General features: G+C 33.1%; 2 protein-coding genes across 2 annotated transcripts; both read left to right on the top strand.

Annotated features, from left to right (window-relative positions):
• The first annotated feature begins 3,690 nt into the window (after positions 1 to 3,690).
• Positions 3,691 to 7,953, top strand: LOC130612594 (multiple PDZ domain protein-like). Its single transcript, XM_057433934.1, has 6 exons — positions 3,691 to 3,989; positions 5,690 to 5,799; positions 6,195 to 6,401; positions 6,608 to 6,742; positions 7,192 to 7,318; positions 7,692 to 7,953. Exons 2-6 carry the CDS (start codon positions 5,730 to 5,732, stop codon positions 7,726 to 7,728), a joined length of 576 nt encoding a protein of 191 aa, XP_057289917.1. The 5' UTR covers positions 3,691 to 3,989; positions 5,690 to 5,729; the 3' UTR covers positions 7,729 to 7,953.
• A 760-nt stretch (positions 7,954 to 8,713) lies between these two features.
• On the top strand, positions 8,714 to 15,897 carry LOC130612589 (neutrophil cytosol factor 2-like). Its single transcript, XM_057433925.1, has 7 exons — positions 8,714 to 9,055; positions 12,155 to 12,237; positions 12,832 to 12,940; positions 13,953 to 14,081; positions 14,430 to 14,540; positions 15,047 to 15,100; positions 15,243 to 15,897. Exons 1-7 carry the CDS (start codon positions 8,885 to 8,887, stop codon positions 15,741 to 15,743), a joined length of 1,158 nt encoding a protein of 385 aa, XP_057289908.1. The 5' UTR covers positions 8,714 to 8,884; the 3' UTR covers positions 15,744 to 15,897.
• The last annotated feature ends 210 nt before the right edge of the window (positions 15,898 to 16,107 follow it).

Genomic DNA, 16,107 nt, shown 5'->3' with positions numbered 1-16,107 from the left:
GAAAAGAAAACGTTTGTCTGCTAAAATGATATATTTTAGATGAAAAACATTCCAGCTTAAAATATTCATTACACGAAAATTAGTTCGATACTTTTCTCTTCAATTTGTGCAATGCGATATTCACGGTATTTTACAAACGTTATGCGACTTTCGTAATTCCTGTTCTTAAAAGAACAAATAAATTTCCTATTCCACGCACAGACGGCAATCCTGAGTTTATTGTAAGAAGAAAGGAACGAAGTCATAAAGACAGTCAAAGTTGGCATGCAGGATGACGTATGAGGTTGATAATGTCATGTATTGATACATCTGCTTGAGAGTTGATGAGTCATGCTTTTGAAAGGTCTAATGTCAACAAGCAAGTGGAAAAATAATTAACTTTATTTCACCGTGATGTTTTCTTAATTCTGACAAGCAAGTTAGACTAGAAAAAATGCTGACTTAGGTGTTGTTATTGTTTTTTGTGCGAGTGTTATAAAAATGACACGATGTGGATTGGTTTGGGTTTTGTGTGGTATCGCTGAGAGAAGTGTTTTTTCACATTGTTTGGTTGTTCAGAATACATAAAGAAAATGATGTTGAGTAAGTTTAAAGCATTAAACTGGAACGCATATTAATACTGTCTGTATTAAAATAGTCTCTCTATGGACTAAAATAGTTGCTGGAGACGCGCGATTTTTTATGGATTTTTCCACAGGATTGACAAGAAAAACATCGATAATTCTATTTTCGAATAAATATTTATCTAGCAATTGAGCATTACAAATGTTAAAGCTAGGAGAATAAATATTTACGTCCTCTTAGGTTAAAAAGCTAGGCGTTTTAAACATCAAAGAAACCACATGGACATATGTGAATATTGGAAAATGAGTAAAATAAGAAGCGCTGGGTAAAGTTTTGCAACGCACCAATACCTAGAACTTTTACTGTCAACGTTTTTCATCCTTCGCAAAGAAATATATAAAAACTCCATTCTTTTAACATCTCTTTTGGCTTCAATAAGCCCCTTGTTTGGCACGTAACGGTATCAGGAAGACATTTATGGTTCCTGAAATTATGCTTCAAAACCAACAATCATATGAGTTACATCCTTCGATGTGAATTGCAAGAATACTCACATAAACATGCGTGGGGACTGTTCTATTGTTCTTAATGAAACATAATTTTTTTTACAGTTAATTACACGCTCATTACATTCATTACAATTAGTGACCCTGAATAAGTAGTTCCTTTTGCTGTGGCTATTTTTTCCGGTGGGTTTCTTAACAATGTAGCTGTAAGCTGACTTGCCAAAATTGTTTATTGAACAGAGCGTAAAGGTCACAGTGATATAGAAAGTAAGTTTGTTTTTTTAATTTCTTCGTTTTGTGTTACAATACAATTTTTTATTCTTTTTGTCGCGATTGACAAAGCCACCAGACTTGATAGAGTTTTCTACACGTAAGCGCTAAACATGGCGCTCGTTTGTTGTTTTATGTGTATTTAGTTGTGAAAAGTATCAATTTCTTTTTTTTATTTTTCTAGATCTCAACCTCGTCCCCAGGGCTTTTTAAGGTTTTGTGTGCTTAGACAAAACCTGAGAAAAAATCTAACGAGCCTTAGGGAGGCGAGATTGCCAGATTTTATTTATATTTATTTAACGAGCTTTATATTTTTTATTTATATCTTCGCGAAGATTTATATTAGCGAATAATTCATTTTTAGTAATTTCGCGAAGATTTATTTTCACGAATTGACCTTTTCCGGAATTTTTGCGCAGACAAATTTTCGCAAATATAGGTAAGATTCGCGAAATTTTGCGAAAACTAATCTTAGGATTGCCACTGAAAATCTTCTCGAAAATATTTATTTGTCGTAAAAGATCTTGTTTTGTTTTTACGTTTGTACATTACGTAATTTAAAGAGCTGATCGAGAGAGCAAGGAAAGTCAATTGAAGTCTGATGTTAAAGCCAGTCTTACTATAAGATGACAGAAGCAATGGAAGTATTTCTTTGAAATATCAATCCATTATTATTCTATATTTGTTTTCATAAATAAAATTATTTGTGAGTTTTATTAAATTTGAAATTTCCACTCGATAGACACATCTTTGTTTATATATCCTGATTTTAACAGATCTTTCCAATGTCTAAATTTTGTCACCATGGAAACGTTTGTGACGTGGTATTTAAAACACGAAAAATAGTGATTAGGGAGGGGGTGTGTGGAAATCCTACAGCTTCGTTACTAAACCTTTTTACTGGTTCCCCCAATTCCAGCCTCGTCTCTAAGATTTGTTAAGTTTTTCAATTATTTGAATGGAATTGTTGCAATATAAAAACCTAGCCCTGGAGACAAGGTTGCCTTAAATTCAAAACACTTTTATTTATTTCGTGCTATATCGCTTTAAAAAGGCTGGGGATGAGTTAACACCGTCTTTTAATCTGATTTATCACTAAAACTTATCGTGTTAATATACATCTGTTTTACAGCCTTGTTTATAATTAAAATTTAATTATTTAACAATAATTTTAATATTTTTTGACAATAAAATATGTTTTCCGAGATGAGACTATATATTTCTAATATCTAGGTAACAGTAGGCGGAATGTGATAACAATCGAGTTGGTTAGTTTCGTTAGTTGTTGGTTCCTTTGTGATACAGGCGATTAGGGTGAAAGCACACAACAAGGAACTAGCTCGACGTGTGTTATTATGGAACACGCAACTTATTAACCCAGGGGTTTTTTAGCCATCATATAAACACAGCGGCTCTGACATCACACGACAAACCCTGGGGATAGGAAAACCCAATTCTCATAAGATTAGTTCGTTATAATAACTTTTTTTATATTATTATTATTGTTATTTCTTGAAGAATTTACATTTTTTTTAAAAAATATTAATACAAAACTACAGCTGTTATATTGTAGAATCTAGAAATATGTGATTGCATATTCTTGGTGCAGCTAGAGTAGTTAAAAATGGCAGAAGCAAGAAGAAGAGTTTTATCACCAACCTTTTTCTACAGGTTTTGTTAAGGTCAACCTTGTCCCCCGCCACTTTTTATACTTCGTCCCAATGTCAAGAACGTAAGAATCCGGATGTGAAAAGATGTGAGTGGTTCGTAATTAATTTGAAAAGCAACACATAAATTATATTCTAGTCAAAAACACTGGTAAAGGTCTGGAAACTAATGTAGAAAATCGCGCCAAAACCCCCCCCTCTTTCTAGAAATATTGCATTAAAAAAGTTTCTCAACAAAAAATCATAATTTGTCATAACACACACCGTTCATTATAAAGAATTATAAATTTCAAAACTTTGAGGGAGTAAGTATGTAACGGGGGGCACGAAATATTTTACACCTACACTTCAATTTGTGTTTACATGTATGTGGTTTTTATGGTTTGCAGATGATCGCTGATAAATTGTTGAGTGAAGAATTTGTTCGCTGGTGGGAATCTTATATAAAATGGTTATTGCTGGTCATATTTTTTTCATGGCCTTAAAGCGAATCTCCATGGGACTATTTGTACGACAATCGTCATCAATACTCGAATTTGATTAATCGTGATTTTCGTAATGACGAAAAGTTGAATTGGTTTCTACTTGTTGTCACCAAAATCGTCGCGAATATCGTCCAGTGGAGATTCGGCTATATTCATTCATTCACTCAATTACTTTACTTTATTGTGTACATAAGGATTCGTTATTCATTTATTCATTTTTTTCATTTTATATTTTTTGCTATCTATATAAATATATAAAATTAAAATTAATTATTTAAAGGCAAGAAGTTTCAAAAAAAGTCGCTTCACAAATATTTTATTAATTTTTTGAATTCTTTCTACTTCCTTGTATTATTTCATCCAGTTGTTATTTCTAATTACAATTCTTAAGACTAAAAACATCTGTGTATAATAAATATATAATATAAAAAATACGTCGCAAAGAATTATCAGGAAAGGATAGAATTTTTCTAAAAAAGCACGATGGATTCTAAGAGGTTGGTAAACTTTGTTTTTTGTGTGTGTGTGTGGTTTTTCGTTCACCCAGATGGGTAGAAATAGATTTTTACTTTTTTACTGATCTATGTCTATTGTTTGACGAGTGATATCAGTGACGTGTCACTTAAATGACAAACATTAGTCAAACATCAATTCTGTAGTTCAAAAAAGTTTTAAAAGCACCTAGGAATAAGATTTATAACTGTATGTTTTTTTCTATCATGAAGGAGTTTTTTTTATGCAATTAATCTTCCCCTTCTTTTTATTTGCTACAAATTTTGTTTCTCTGTGCCAGCATTCATGTGTGTCCAAGATGTGAACCATGAACATACAATACAGTATAGTAGACACATGCAAGCATATTTACCCGCCACGTGACAACGTCAGTTGCTTGCTTTGCAGATGATAACAGCAGCAACCTCGTTTGCAGGCTGCCTTGAAGCTGAAAATCCCTGAAAATGAAGTTGATGATATGGACGACTTTTTGTGAAGCGTTTGAAGAAAGCAAAGTGTTTTTTTTCGTGTCTTTTTTGTGACATTATATTAAATCCTACAAAGTCCTGGGAACGAGGTTGTGAGTAATTCTAATTTGCTCTTGACGTAAATAAAAAACATTCACTATTATCATAATTATCTTTTTTTCTGCATGAACAAAAAGGAAAATTAACTGTAGCCGCAAGTCTTTGCATGTCTTCACCTCCTCCACAGAGCATCTTGTCTTTTCTGACATCGGGGCGGCGATACAAACAACTTTTAGGTGAGTGAGCCTGAGAACGAGGTTGCGCATGTCTTCAAAAACAGCAGGCCGTTTTAGATAGCATTTAAAATACTTTAAAACAATCTTTATTTTTAAAGATAAAAAAAAACTTTAACTTTAGTAGGTAATAAGACCGCCTTTCATTTCTGTGACTTCTTAAAGAAACAATAAGCAGTTGAATAGCGGTACTTAGTACTCTTCTTAAAGTTTTGTAGACAATCAACAGCGAATATCGCCACCAACTGTTTTTTTTCTCTTTCAATAATATTAAAAATCGAAATCTAATTTGATAATTTGAGCCGATAAAAATGATCAATTTTACAAACCTCATCCCCAGGGCTCTTTTATTCTTAGACGAGCCCTGGGGACGAGGTTGCAATATTACGATTAATCAACTTGGTTTGTAGTTAGTTTTCCAACTGTGTTAGTAATTATCTTTTACGAATTTACTTAACACCAATGACGTTGCACATAGCGAATGCAATGCACCCCAGCCTCGTCCCCAGAGCATCTTGTATCATTTCTGACATCGGGACGGCGATACGAACCTTGGAACGAGATTAAAATCACCCCTTTATAAGTTCACAGGTCTTGAAACTGAAGCTGTTGCTTATCCGAAGTTTTTTAATTGATGTGGATATTAACAAACTACATCCCCAGGACTTGTTAGGTTCTAGGTTTGGTATAATTAGAAGTAATATAAAAGTTTTGGTAACAAATTGAGACTAAATTTTTTAAATAAATAAATATTTTTTTTTAGATTTCTACATTTTATAAACATTGAAATATTTATAAACTCATTTAAACTCTCCTTTAAAACTGTGTAACATCAAAGCTATCGATCATAATTGTTTAGTGCAACATTCTTTATTTATTTCTTTAGATAACTCTGTTTTTTTTTGTTTGTTTTGAATACTAGCTATAATATTTATTATTTTTTAGATTAAACAAATTTAGAACAATAAAAAGAAAATATTAAAATATGGTTTCATCAATGATGTCTCACCAGGGAAATGTCGATGATGTTTCTGCAAGAAAAAAACAACCGAGAGGTAAGGTTTAATATATTCTATTTATTCATTTATTTATTTGTTTCTATTTATTTATATATTAATTTATTTATTTTGGGGGGAAGGTGGGGTACTTTGATTTGTTAATTAAGGTATAAGCCGAACATATTTTAGGGAGGGGCATGTATAAAGTACATAGGTAGGTATGTAGGTGGGGGGGGGGGGGGGGGGGGGGGTGAAGAGGAACAGGAGGAAGGAGGATAGTAACAAAGACTTCCAGATAGGAGGCATAGTCACATGTTTTTAGTTGGAGCGACACCATTGAAAATTTATAGACCTTTTAATTTCACAAATAAATACGAAAATATAAAAACAACTTTTATTTGAAACACCATTATGCACCATTTCTATGTTTTTGACGTTTTTGTGTTTTATAGGAAGAAGCCATAAAACACTTCAGAAAGTATTAAGCGAGCTACCGAACGTACCCGAACGAGTTATACTGAACTACTCACTTACTAAAACAGAAAATGAAAGTTTTGGTGTAACAATAGTAGGTGGTGTTGGAACAATGGTGCAAGATATTTACATTAAAAGCGTTTCAAAAACTGGTGTGTGTGGAATAAATGACACACTCAAAGTTGGTGCGTACTTTATGTCTGTTAGCTACCACCTTTGTCCCTAGGCTTTTGGTCACTTTTTAAATCTATCTCGTTCTATTTTTAAGACATAAACCAAAAGGACATGAGGACGAAGTTGTCTCTTTTACTTCTCAGCCATCCCTCTGAAAGCAGTTTGTTTTTAAAAGTCACTGAAAACAAAGTTGATTATTTACTTATTTATTTTTCAGGCGACCAGGTGCTTATTATAAATGGTCGACAATTGAAGAACGTATCGCACCAAGAAGCAGTAAACTGTTTTCGTGAATGCAAAACCAAAATTGACATCATGGTTTCTCGAATGATCGAAAGTAAACCGCAAAAAGGTTGGTGTGAGTTAGTTTAAAAATATACCAGCCCAAAACATTAAATATGCAACTGCGGGTTCTATTAATAATTTAGAATACACACACATATCTCTTTCTTCAGGCCTTTGTCTCTTTTTCATCAGCGAGGTGCTGAAAGAACGAGACATCTCTGGGGACGAGGTTGTTGCATCGATATGTAAATATCAGGCTAAAAATAATGATTTGCGGTCGACTATAAAACAATTTTTTCCTCCACCGTTTTTCCTTCAAGGTTTGAGCATTGATTAACCGCATTGTCCAGGGCTTGTTAGGCTTTTTATATTTGGACGGCCCTTTTTTGCTTGTTGAAAGATATGAATAACTGTCGCGAAAACCAAAAAGAAACTTTGGGCATAAGATTGACTGATCTCGGGGTAACCTTGTGTTAAAACCCTAGGTTAACTGACCCTAATATCTTTTAACTTTAGAACACAATCGTCTATCACCATTTCACGGTCGAATAATTTCTTCGTCGTCCGATTCGTGGGGAGAAGAACCAATCATTTTGGAGCATAAAATAATTGAAGCTTCAAATACAAAACCTTTAAAGAAAAAGTAAGTATTCGGTTTACAATTTTACTCAACTTCGTTTCCAGAGTCATTTTCGCGCCGTTTCAGCATAAAAAAGTAAAAAAGCCATACAAACGAGGTTGATGTTTTTAATGTGTAAGTTAGAACACTACCTCGTTCTTACAATTTATGTTTCCGGCTACTTTGGCACAAAAAAAACACAACAAAATGTGCAATCTTTTCCAAGAGCAAACATCGTAATCCAAGAATCATTAAGAAGCACTTTTCTGTGCCAAAAAACATTTTCAGTGCCAAGAAAATTTTTCAGACTTAACCATCTATTGTTACTATTCTAATAGTTGAATGGTCAGTTTATTGTAATGTAAATGCTATTTACAAAATCTTTATCTGTTTATAGGACTGAAGAGAATTTCTGGGGCATATGCGATGTTTAATTTCTGCGATTACCCTCTTCCAAATAAATTAATTGTGTCAATGTATTGGAAAGACAATTCTCAGCTGCGTCATGCTCCAGCGTGGGATAAATTATTGGTGCTTAAATTAATCAAATTAAAACGAGATATTTATTAAAGTTTGCTTTTTACACAATTATGGTTTTTGTAAATATGTATATGTTATTGTGAATATAAATATTCTCTCCCTGGTGGAGAAGACGAAAACTTTCTTTTTAGTTCTTCTTCCTTCTTGTTGCTCTCGTCTAAATGTCTATTTTTATAATTGATTGATTGATTGATTGATTGACAATCACTTCCTAGGCTTCTTTTGCGCCAAAACTCATATCAGAAGTAAAGCTCTAGGGACGAATAATTAATTGATTGATTGATATTTGTCTGTGTTGAAGTTCTTCTTTAAGGTTACTCTCCGTCTCAACCTTAGTTAAGCAAAAAGGAAGCAAGCTCACTCCTTGACTGTTGTTAATCAAAGGAAAAACGTGTCAAGACGTATCAACGTATTAAGAACGAAAACTAAAAGGAGAATTCAATTTTCTCGTTCATGATATAAAATTGTATGACAGTCAACTTTTTTTCAATATTTTCGAATGCCACCTACTAAGCTTAAAACTTCTTTATCTTGAGCGGTTTGATGGTTCTCGCAGAAAGTTGTTTATGTGGGGTTTTAAAATTTCAATAATTCGACAGCGGTTTCAAAACACGCGTAAAAGTCGAAGTGAAGTTGACTTTTGTACCGCGCCGCGAGCGGACGACCGCTTTTACTGGCTTTTGGACTAAAAAAACAATAGCCGCCACATTTTAAGGTTCTCGACCTCAGAGATCTTTGAGATAAGCTTCAAAAGTAGTTTCGAGGTTTTATCACAAAGAGCTCTGGGAGAGACGAGAATGATTACATCAGGTTCGCTGAAAAATCCGTATAACCCTGATTAGTAGCTCGCTATGAAAAGCTCCCCTTTAAAATACACGAGCGGGGAGACATTTGGGGCAAAGGGTTCGATTTTAAATTTATGATTGCCAGGCAGGCGCTTTGAGGATTTTAAATTATATCCAATATGGTGGGCAAAATACGGTCCGTTTAAAAAAAAAGGAAATTATTAGGCATTCTATACCGTTCATTTTGGGAAGATAGTACTGGATAATGACATGTGCAGAAGAAGTACAAGGCTGGATAAATGCTGTACAACTGTACGATTCAGGTTTAATTATTGAAGCTGTGGAAACGTTTGAAACTTTGGCACCAAACTCAAAAATTATGTTTAACATTGGATGTTGCTACCTTAATATCAGCAATAGTGTCATTGCAAGACAGGTAAGTTATAATATATTCTAATTAAGGCTACATCTCCTAATGTTGGCAACTCAATTTTCCAGCAACAAGTTTTAGCATCCACCGTCTCTAAGGCTGAAGAAATTTGTCCCTCTACATTTGTCCTTCAGGCGTACCATGTGGGAAATTTTCATTATTCATTATTTTGCCCCTCCGCCTAGCTAGCTTGAACTTGAAACCCTTGGAGCCCGAACCGGAACTACAGCGCTGAAAGACAACCTCTGGAGACTGGGAAATATATCCAAATGAGGCAAGGCTTGATCACATAATGTGGACGTCACAAATATCTGGTGTTAGAGTCATGTGAGCACCAAAAATAGAGTCAATCTGTCGGCGAATGATAACTCAAAAATTCGAAAAATTATATCCAGGCATTAACGTGCGCCATTAAACCCGCCAATATTTATTGATAACTTTGGAACCTCGTTTAAATACAGTTTCCGTGCGCTGTTTTCAACTAGTTCTCAGAACCCTTTTTGCATTCTAAAGTGAAGCACAACAATAATGGTGGGTAATCTCTGTGGAGAGATAACAGATGTATAATTTTCTTTTCATTTTAGTTTTCGAATCAGGTCGATCCGGTGACTCGAACACCAAATATTTGTGACGTCTGCCTAAGGTTAAAACCACATGCTCTTGACAATAAATGACTTGCTAATGTTTATAAAAGTTAAAAAGTTTGCGGTTTTTTGAAGAGGGCGTTGAAGCTGCCTGAATATGCCCTAAATGCAACACGCAAGAGCTCATTGTTCTCATTAAATTTTTGTCGAGAAGAAGATGCTATTTTGTCGTTTAACTGTCAATTTATTTATTTGTGAAATTTTATTACAGCTATTTATCGAATTAATGATATAAAAAACTCTTCTGCTACCATGCTTATAAGAGAAGAGCAATTGCTCTTGCTCGCGCAAAGGCTTGCCCAATTCTGAGAAATAAGAAACTAGCTCAGCCATTAATTGCTCCCCCAATTCCAAAAAAAATTTCTGGATGAGCAATATCTATTCATCTCACATGGAAATCAATGTTCTTTCTTATTATTTACAGTAAAAAAGAACCAAAATACGTAAAAAAATAAAAATAAAATAGACTTTGTTATAAAATATGCGTTTATAAACTTATTCTATTTATTCAGATTGCTCGCCCAGTTTAAATTATTGAACCTTAGGGAGCAATTTATTGCTCGTGTTATTTTCTTATTGATATAGGCCTGTCCTACCACTTATCGACATTACAAGAATAAATTATACATGGTAATAAATGTTTAAAAAATGTTTTGGGTTGATTCCGGTTTCTCTGAGCGAAATTTTGTTTTTTTTAAAAGGCCAGAAGTTGTCTGACAACCCTGTGGTTTTTGTGGCGTTTTCCGACGAATCTGCACCTTCATGTTTTTGAACATGCACAAGCATTATTGTAGGTAGAAAACATAACAACAGACCACAGTAATCAAAGAAATCCATCTAAAAAATAAGTATTTCCTTAAAATTAGTGTAATTTTTTAAAAGAATTAAAATTTAATTCCAGTTTCTCTTGGAATGTCTATGCTACCCAAAAAATCTTTAATCTTCATTAATAGTCATTTTACCAAGCTGGCCTATTTTTCTTAATGTGCAATCAAAACAGCTATGATAAAGTGGTCTATGGCATACACAGAGAAATAGATGAGGAGCCATTTTGTTTCAAAAACAAAAAAAAATCTGTCGGTGCCAATGTTAATAACCAACATTTTTTTAATGCATTTAAATTTCGCTAAAGGAATCCTAATTTTGTAAATTACGTCATTCTATTTTTTGCCATCCTTAAAGAGAATCTAAGGCTAACTTGATTTAAGGCAAAAGTCCACTTTTCAAAAAAGTCAAAATAAATCAATACGTGCAAAAGAGCTCTAAAGTATTATGCAATATTGACCACTTTAATTCAAAAATATTTTGTAAAATGCCAACTCAATTGCAAAGCATGACATACTTGCACTGCCCAAGCGTCCGTTTAAACAGCAAATGCGCTCACAAACGTAAGATGGTGTAATTCAAGCAAATTCATGGTCTAAATCATGAAATTAATCATTATACACTGCAGCACTTGCAACGCTCCTTACAAGTCAAAACTTTCAAAACTATCAGTGCATGCGAAGCACTTTTATGTGTGCGCCTAGAACCAATGTGCTAAAAGATTGAAGTAGACTTTAACACTCAATTAGGTGAAAAATTGCAACTTATGGTCTGAAACAACCGAGAGCTCCCAGTGTTTCCAAATTGCAAAATTAACCTACTAATAGCCAATTTGACCGACATCTGCCAAATTGGCTTTAGTAGGTTAATTTAATAGTTTTTTAGGATTTATATACAATATTAAAAAATGCACTGGATTGTTTTTTCCCAACTATTATCTCTGTTTAAGAGCAAACTTCACCAATTTTAGCCTCTTTTTTGCCTGTGTGTATGCATGTGCATGTCCATTGTTTATAATGCAAAGTCAAAACATGCCATGCCACAACTTTTCTATTTGATATGACTTAAACTCAGTTTTCACCATTGCTGCGTTTTGACTCGTGCTCTGGTTGGAGTGTATAAATCTCAATTCTACATCTCAGTTCTTTCATACATTTATTTTAGTGTGAGACCTATTGGAATTATTTCTAAAGGCTATTTATGATTAAAATGTGTCTGTTTCTATTATTTAAAAATTACATATGTCATTGGGAGTACTTGGTGAGGCAAAATATGGGGATGGAAAAATAATGGAAAATGCATGGAAATAAGAATTTTCGTCAGAACAATATACTTTAGCCTGTCGAGATTCCTAATAGTATAGATTGCTTATATATTAAATGAAGAAAAACAAAGATAACAATATATTAAAATGTCATGCTATACTAAACAAAAAATTTTTTACTGGTGAGCTACCCCCATGTTGTTTAGAATGCCTATTCTGAATATTATATACACAAGTTGGGGTAACAGTGAAATAGGTAATATGGTAGGTCCCAGACTTAAGGCTTAGAATATCATGTCATAAACATTGCACTGTTGCCAGTGAACAAAGAAACACAACAAGAAAAGTAAAATCTTGTAATTTGTTGTTTAGAAATTCGAAGAAGCAATTAAAATGGACAATCATTTAGCTATTGCTTATTTTATGATAGCAAAAATATTACACGATGAGCACAGGTAAACAGATACCGAATGTGTCTTTTTTACTATATTTTTACTTTTCGTAATGCTGTTACTAAGAAAATAAAATGATAGATTTTTACCTGCTAATGTTATCCTCTTTTACTTAATGTCTTAAAATAGAACAAGATATGCATAATGTAAACATGTTTGCAATTGTATCTCCTGACACTTCTCAGTTCATTCTGGTATCAAGATGCAATTAACCAAAAAGGGGCCATGCAGAAAAAATTTAAAAAAATATGTTGTTACCAACATGTTCATCATATCGTTCCATCCACTGTAGAGAATAGTGTTGTGTTTAAAAACAAAGATCATTTAACATCAGTGGCATGTTTAATTTGTTTTCATACTATCCATTTTTTTCTGTCAATGACTGGTAGTAAAAACGTACTGTTGCAACATAAAATAAAAGCTGCGTTTTTAAAAAGGAATAGATAAAAATACTTCTTTAATTTTTACATACTTCATAATCTATATTTATTTTAACCACTTTGGCTCAATATTAGGACGTTTTTTCTTTTTTAATGGTATAGATGGATAAATCTGCAGTAATTTGTGTTGCTTTAATTATATAATTTTCAATTTTAGGTTAAGTGAAGCTCTGGAAATATATGAATCTGCACTGAAAAAGTTACGTGGCAATCGATTAGTTGATTATCGACCATTGGGACTAAATTATCAGCTATATGCAAGTGAGGTTTGTATTTGGTTTGATATTAAATGAGATTGTGGTTAAGTGCTATGAGATACCCTAAGGAAAGAAGTTTTGTCACGAACTAATTTTAGAAAAATATTTTTTGACAATAAAATTTAATTTTCGCGAAGTTGGCAATTCCTAATATTTCACGAAAAAAAATTGATGACATTTCGTTTCTCGATTTATAGGCATAAAGTAAAAACTGTTGTAGTTGAAATTCACATAGAAATTATATGTAGTTAAGTCAGGTAAATCAGAAGAAAAAAAATTAGTGTAAATTGTTTTTCAAAAAGGAAGAAAAAATCCAACTTTCGTAGGAATTGAAATTCACGAATTCCGCGAAATTCCAATAATTTTCACGAGAAATATTTTTTTGCGGAATTGTCCCGCGAAAATTAATCCCCTCAAGGTACGTTTCTTAGACAGTTAACAGGATTAATCAGCTTTCTTAAATTTTAGCTGCATCCCAAACATTCAAAGGCTTTGTTTTACTTTAATGAATACTCATACTGTGATTATAAGGTATTAGGCTAATGATAAAATAATAAATTTCTATACAGACGTAGTGTTTATCATGGCTAATAAATTTCAATCCTTCACAACTGAGAATGTTCACTTAGGTTATGAAGAGGCGAGTAGAATCGGGATATAAAAAAATTGAAAATGTGCTACTTCGTGTATGGTTAACATCACCCTGGTAGTGAGCAGGACTCAATCTGCAGTTGAAAAAACTGTGAGTCACAAACAAGCTGACTCACCACATGCCCAAATATGTTAACGACACACGTATATAGCTTATTAAATAGTGTGTGTATTCAGATGTAATGTTTATTAGGGTTCATCCGTTCAGTTCCTTCAACTTAAAATGCTTCCCTGACCGAAACTTCGATCATAAATGGCATAATCAGGATATATAATGAAATTGATTTTTTTGGTTTTAATTATAGACCAGCAAGTATGATCAGAGTGTATTTTTGTTTTTCCTTGTAGCGTTACCTCGGTAATTTTTTAGATATTTGCAAATCAAGGTATCATTTCGTATAAACTGAACCAAGACTCCAGTTTCTACTTTATCAAAGCAACAAAATTTGCTATCGAAGAACGACATAAGCATGTGGATGAAATTCTGCATGAATTGAAGGTAAAAATGTTTATATTAGATGGTAGAATTGAACTTTACACAGTTGTTTTCCCTTTCTAATAAGCAAAGTTTGAATTAGCTCCTTGGTTTGAAATGGCACACTTTTTAATCTGCCACCCCATAAAGAGCTGATAATTAAAAAAAACGCCCCAGCGCTAATCCTAGCATCTTGATATCTTGTTTTTTTGAAAGACATGTTACAGCCTGGGGTTGTCATGACACCTCAAATTCTCCCCTCCCTTTCTCGTCTTTTTATATGCTTTCCTTTAACACGGTATAGATACAAATTGTTATAGAAAGAAATTTCAGTGATGCTTTGATATTATCTTCCAAACATTTTTCGTTTAGATGGGAAAAGGTACTACCAGTTTATTTTTCATGCCGTTATGCAAATTGTTTAAACCATCTCAAAGCTTTGTATCAAATGCAAAAAAGAAAAATTATTTAGGAGAATCACAGGTAAGGTGTGGAGGAGATCACAAACTTTGTACCAACGTTGACGACTAAACTCAATTCCTGTATTGCAATGCAAATCTCGACTTTCAATTGTGGATTACGAAATGAGCTCTTGTCTTAAAATTAAAATGAATACATGTTGGCAATTTATGCTTTTTAAGCATATGAAAATTTAAAAAAAAACTAGGATATACCTGTTTTTTAGGATCAAAACATGCATACCTGATTTTTATTTCAAAAATATCAGATTTTAAGAATATTATGTTCCTTTGAGTAAAAATTTCGATAAAGAATTGATTATTTTTCATTTAAAAAACTACACAGTTATGATTTTTAAAGCATGAAAAAATACAATATCTACTGAACTAAGCCTCTCCAATATGGCTACCATATGCTTTTTGTACTAAATGTGACGCTTAATAACTCTATAAACGTTTTGTGTCAAAGAAAACAAAAAACATAGGGTTGAAAACTGTCGTAAGTTCTTCTAATACTTTTCATCTTTTTAGGTAATATCAACAGAAAACGATGAGAAAATTTACGCTTGTTTTTCTGGAATAAAGGTAACGAACTATCCAAACCTCTTTCTTTAGGAGAGGCTTCTTTTTTATTAATATATTGTTAGCATGGCAGGCTAATCAATTATTTTTATCTTTATTTTCGTTGCTTTTATAGTTATTTCAAATTCATTTCTTTGCTTTTTAGTCAAACGTGCAACCAAAGAAAATTAGAACATCGCCTTGTAAACCGTCTCTATCGCCCAAACCGCCTCCGCCATCTAGACCGCCTCCGCCATCTAAAGAAAAACTCTTAAAATCATCACCAATGCTAATGAAAAAACCTTCCCCTCCGAAAAGACCAGAAACTTTACCGAAAAAATCCGGATTGCAACCTAGAAAAACCGAAAGTTCAAGAACAGTTCTAAATGACAGTGGTTGTACTAATTGTGATGACGTCAGCATTATTGAGAAAAACAAAACTGATTTAAATTTTAACAAAAATGATATTTTACTTTTAAAGGAGACACTTGATTTAATACCATCGCCGCCATATCCTTTAAATAAGAAAAAAAACAAAAGTTACTCGCTTTCTGCACCTCGAAAACGTTTACCCGTGTTCACAGCCAACATGGCGGCTGATAACGTTTCAAACAAAACATTTCCCCGTTTAACCAAACCGAGGAAACCCTTACCTAAATTTGAATAGGGGTAAAATATCTTTATATATCTTTCATATGTTTTAGATGGTTGTCCAATATTCTGTAAAGATTTTGGCTAAAACAAACAAAAAATACGAAAACGCTCCTTGTAGGTGGATCTTGTTAAATATTTCATCTTGGATTGCCGCTAATACGAATTAATAACTTTTTAATTAAAATTTTCTGCAAAATTCCACTACTTAGCAGAAGTGTCTTGAGAACGTGGTTGTTATTCTCAAAGTTGATAAAAAAAAGTAGAGTCGCTCAGGAATAAATAAGCGCTTATACTTAATCCGATTGGTTAATTTTAAATATTTCCCGCGCACAGAAAATTTATTATGTTTGGATTAGCGAGTCCTTTCTTGACAGCTA

The sequence above is a fragment of the Hydractinia symbiolongicarpus genome, chromosome 10 (genome assembly GCF_029227915.1).
Source record: "Hydractinia symbiolongicarpus strain clone_291-10 chromosome 10, HSymV2.1, whole genome shotgun sequence".
NCBI lineage: Eukaryota > Metazoa > Cnidaria > Hydrozoa > Anthoathecata > Hydractiniidae > Hydractinia > Hydractinia symbiolongicarpus.
The sequence above is the reverse complement of the archived record's forward strand: the minus strand, read 5'-3'. Positions and strand labels throughout refer to the sequence as shown.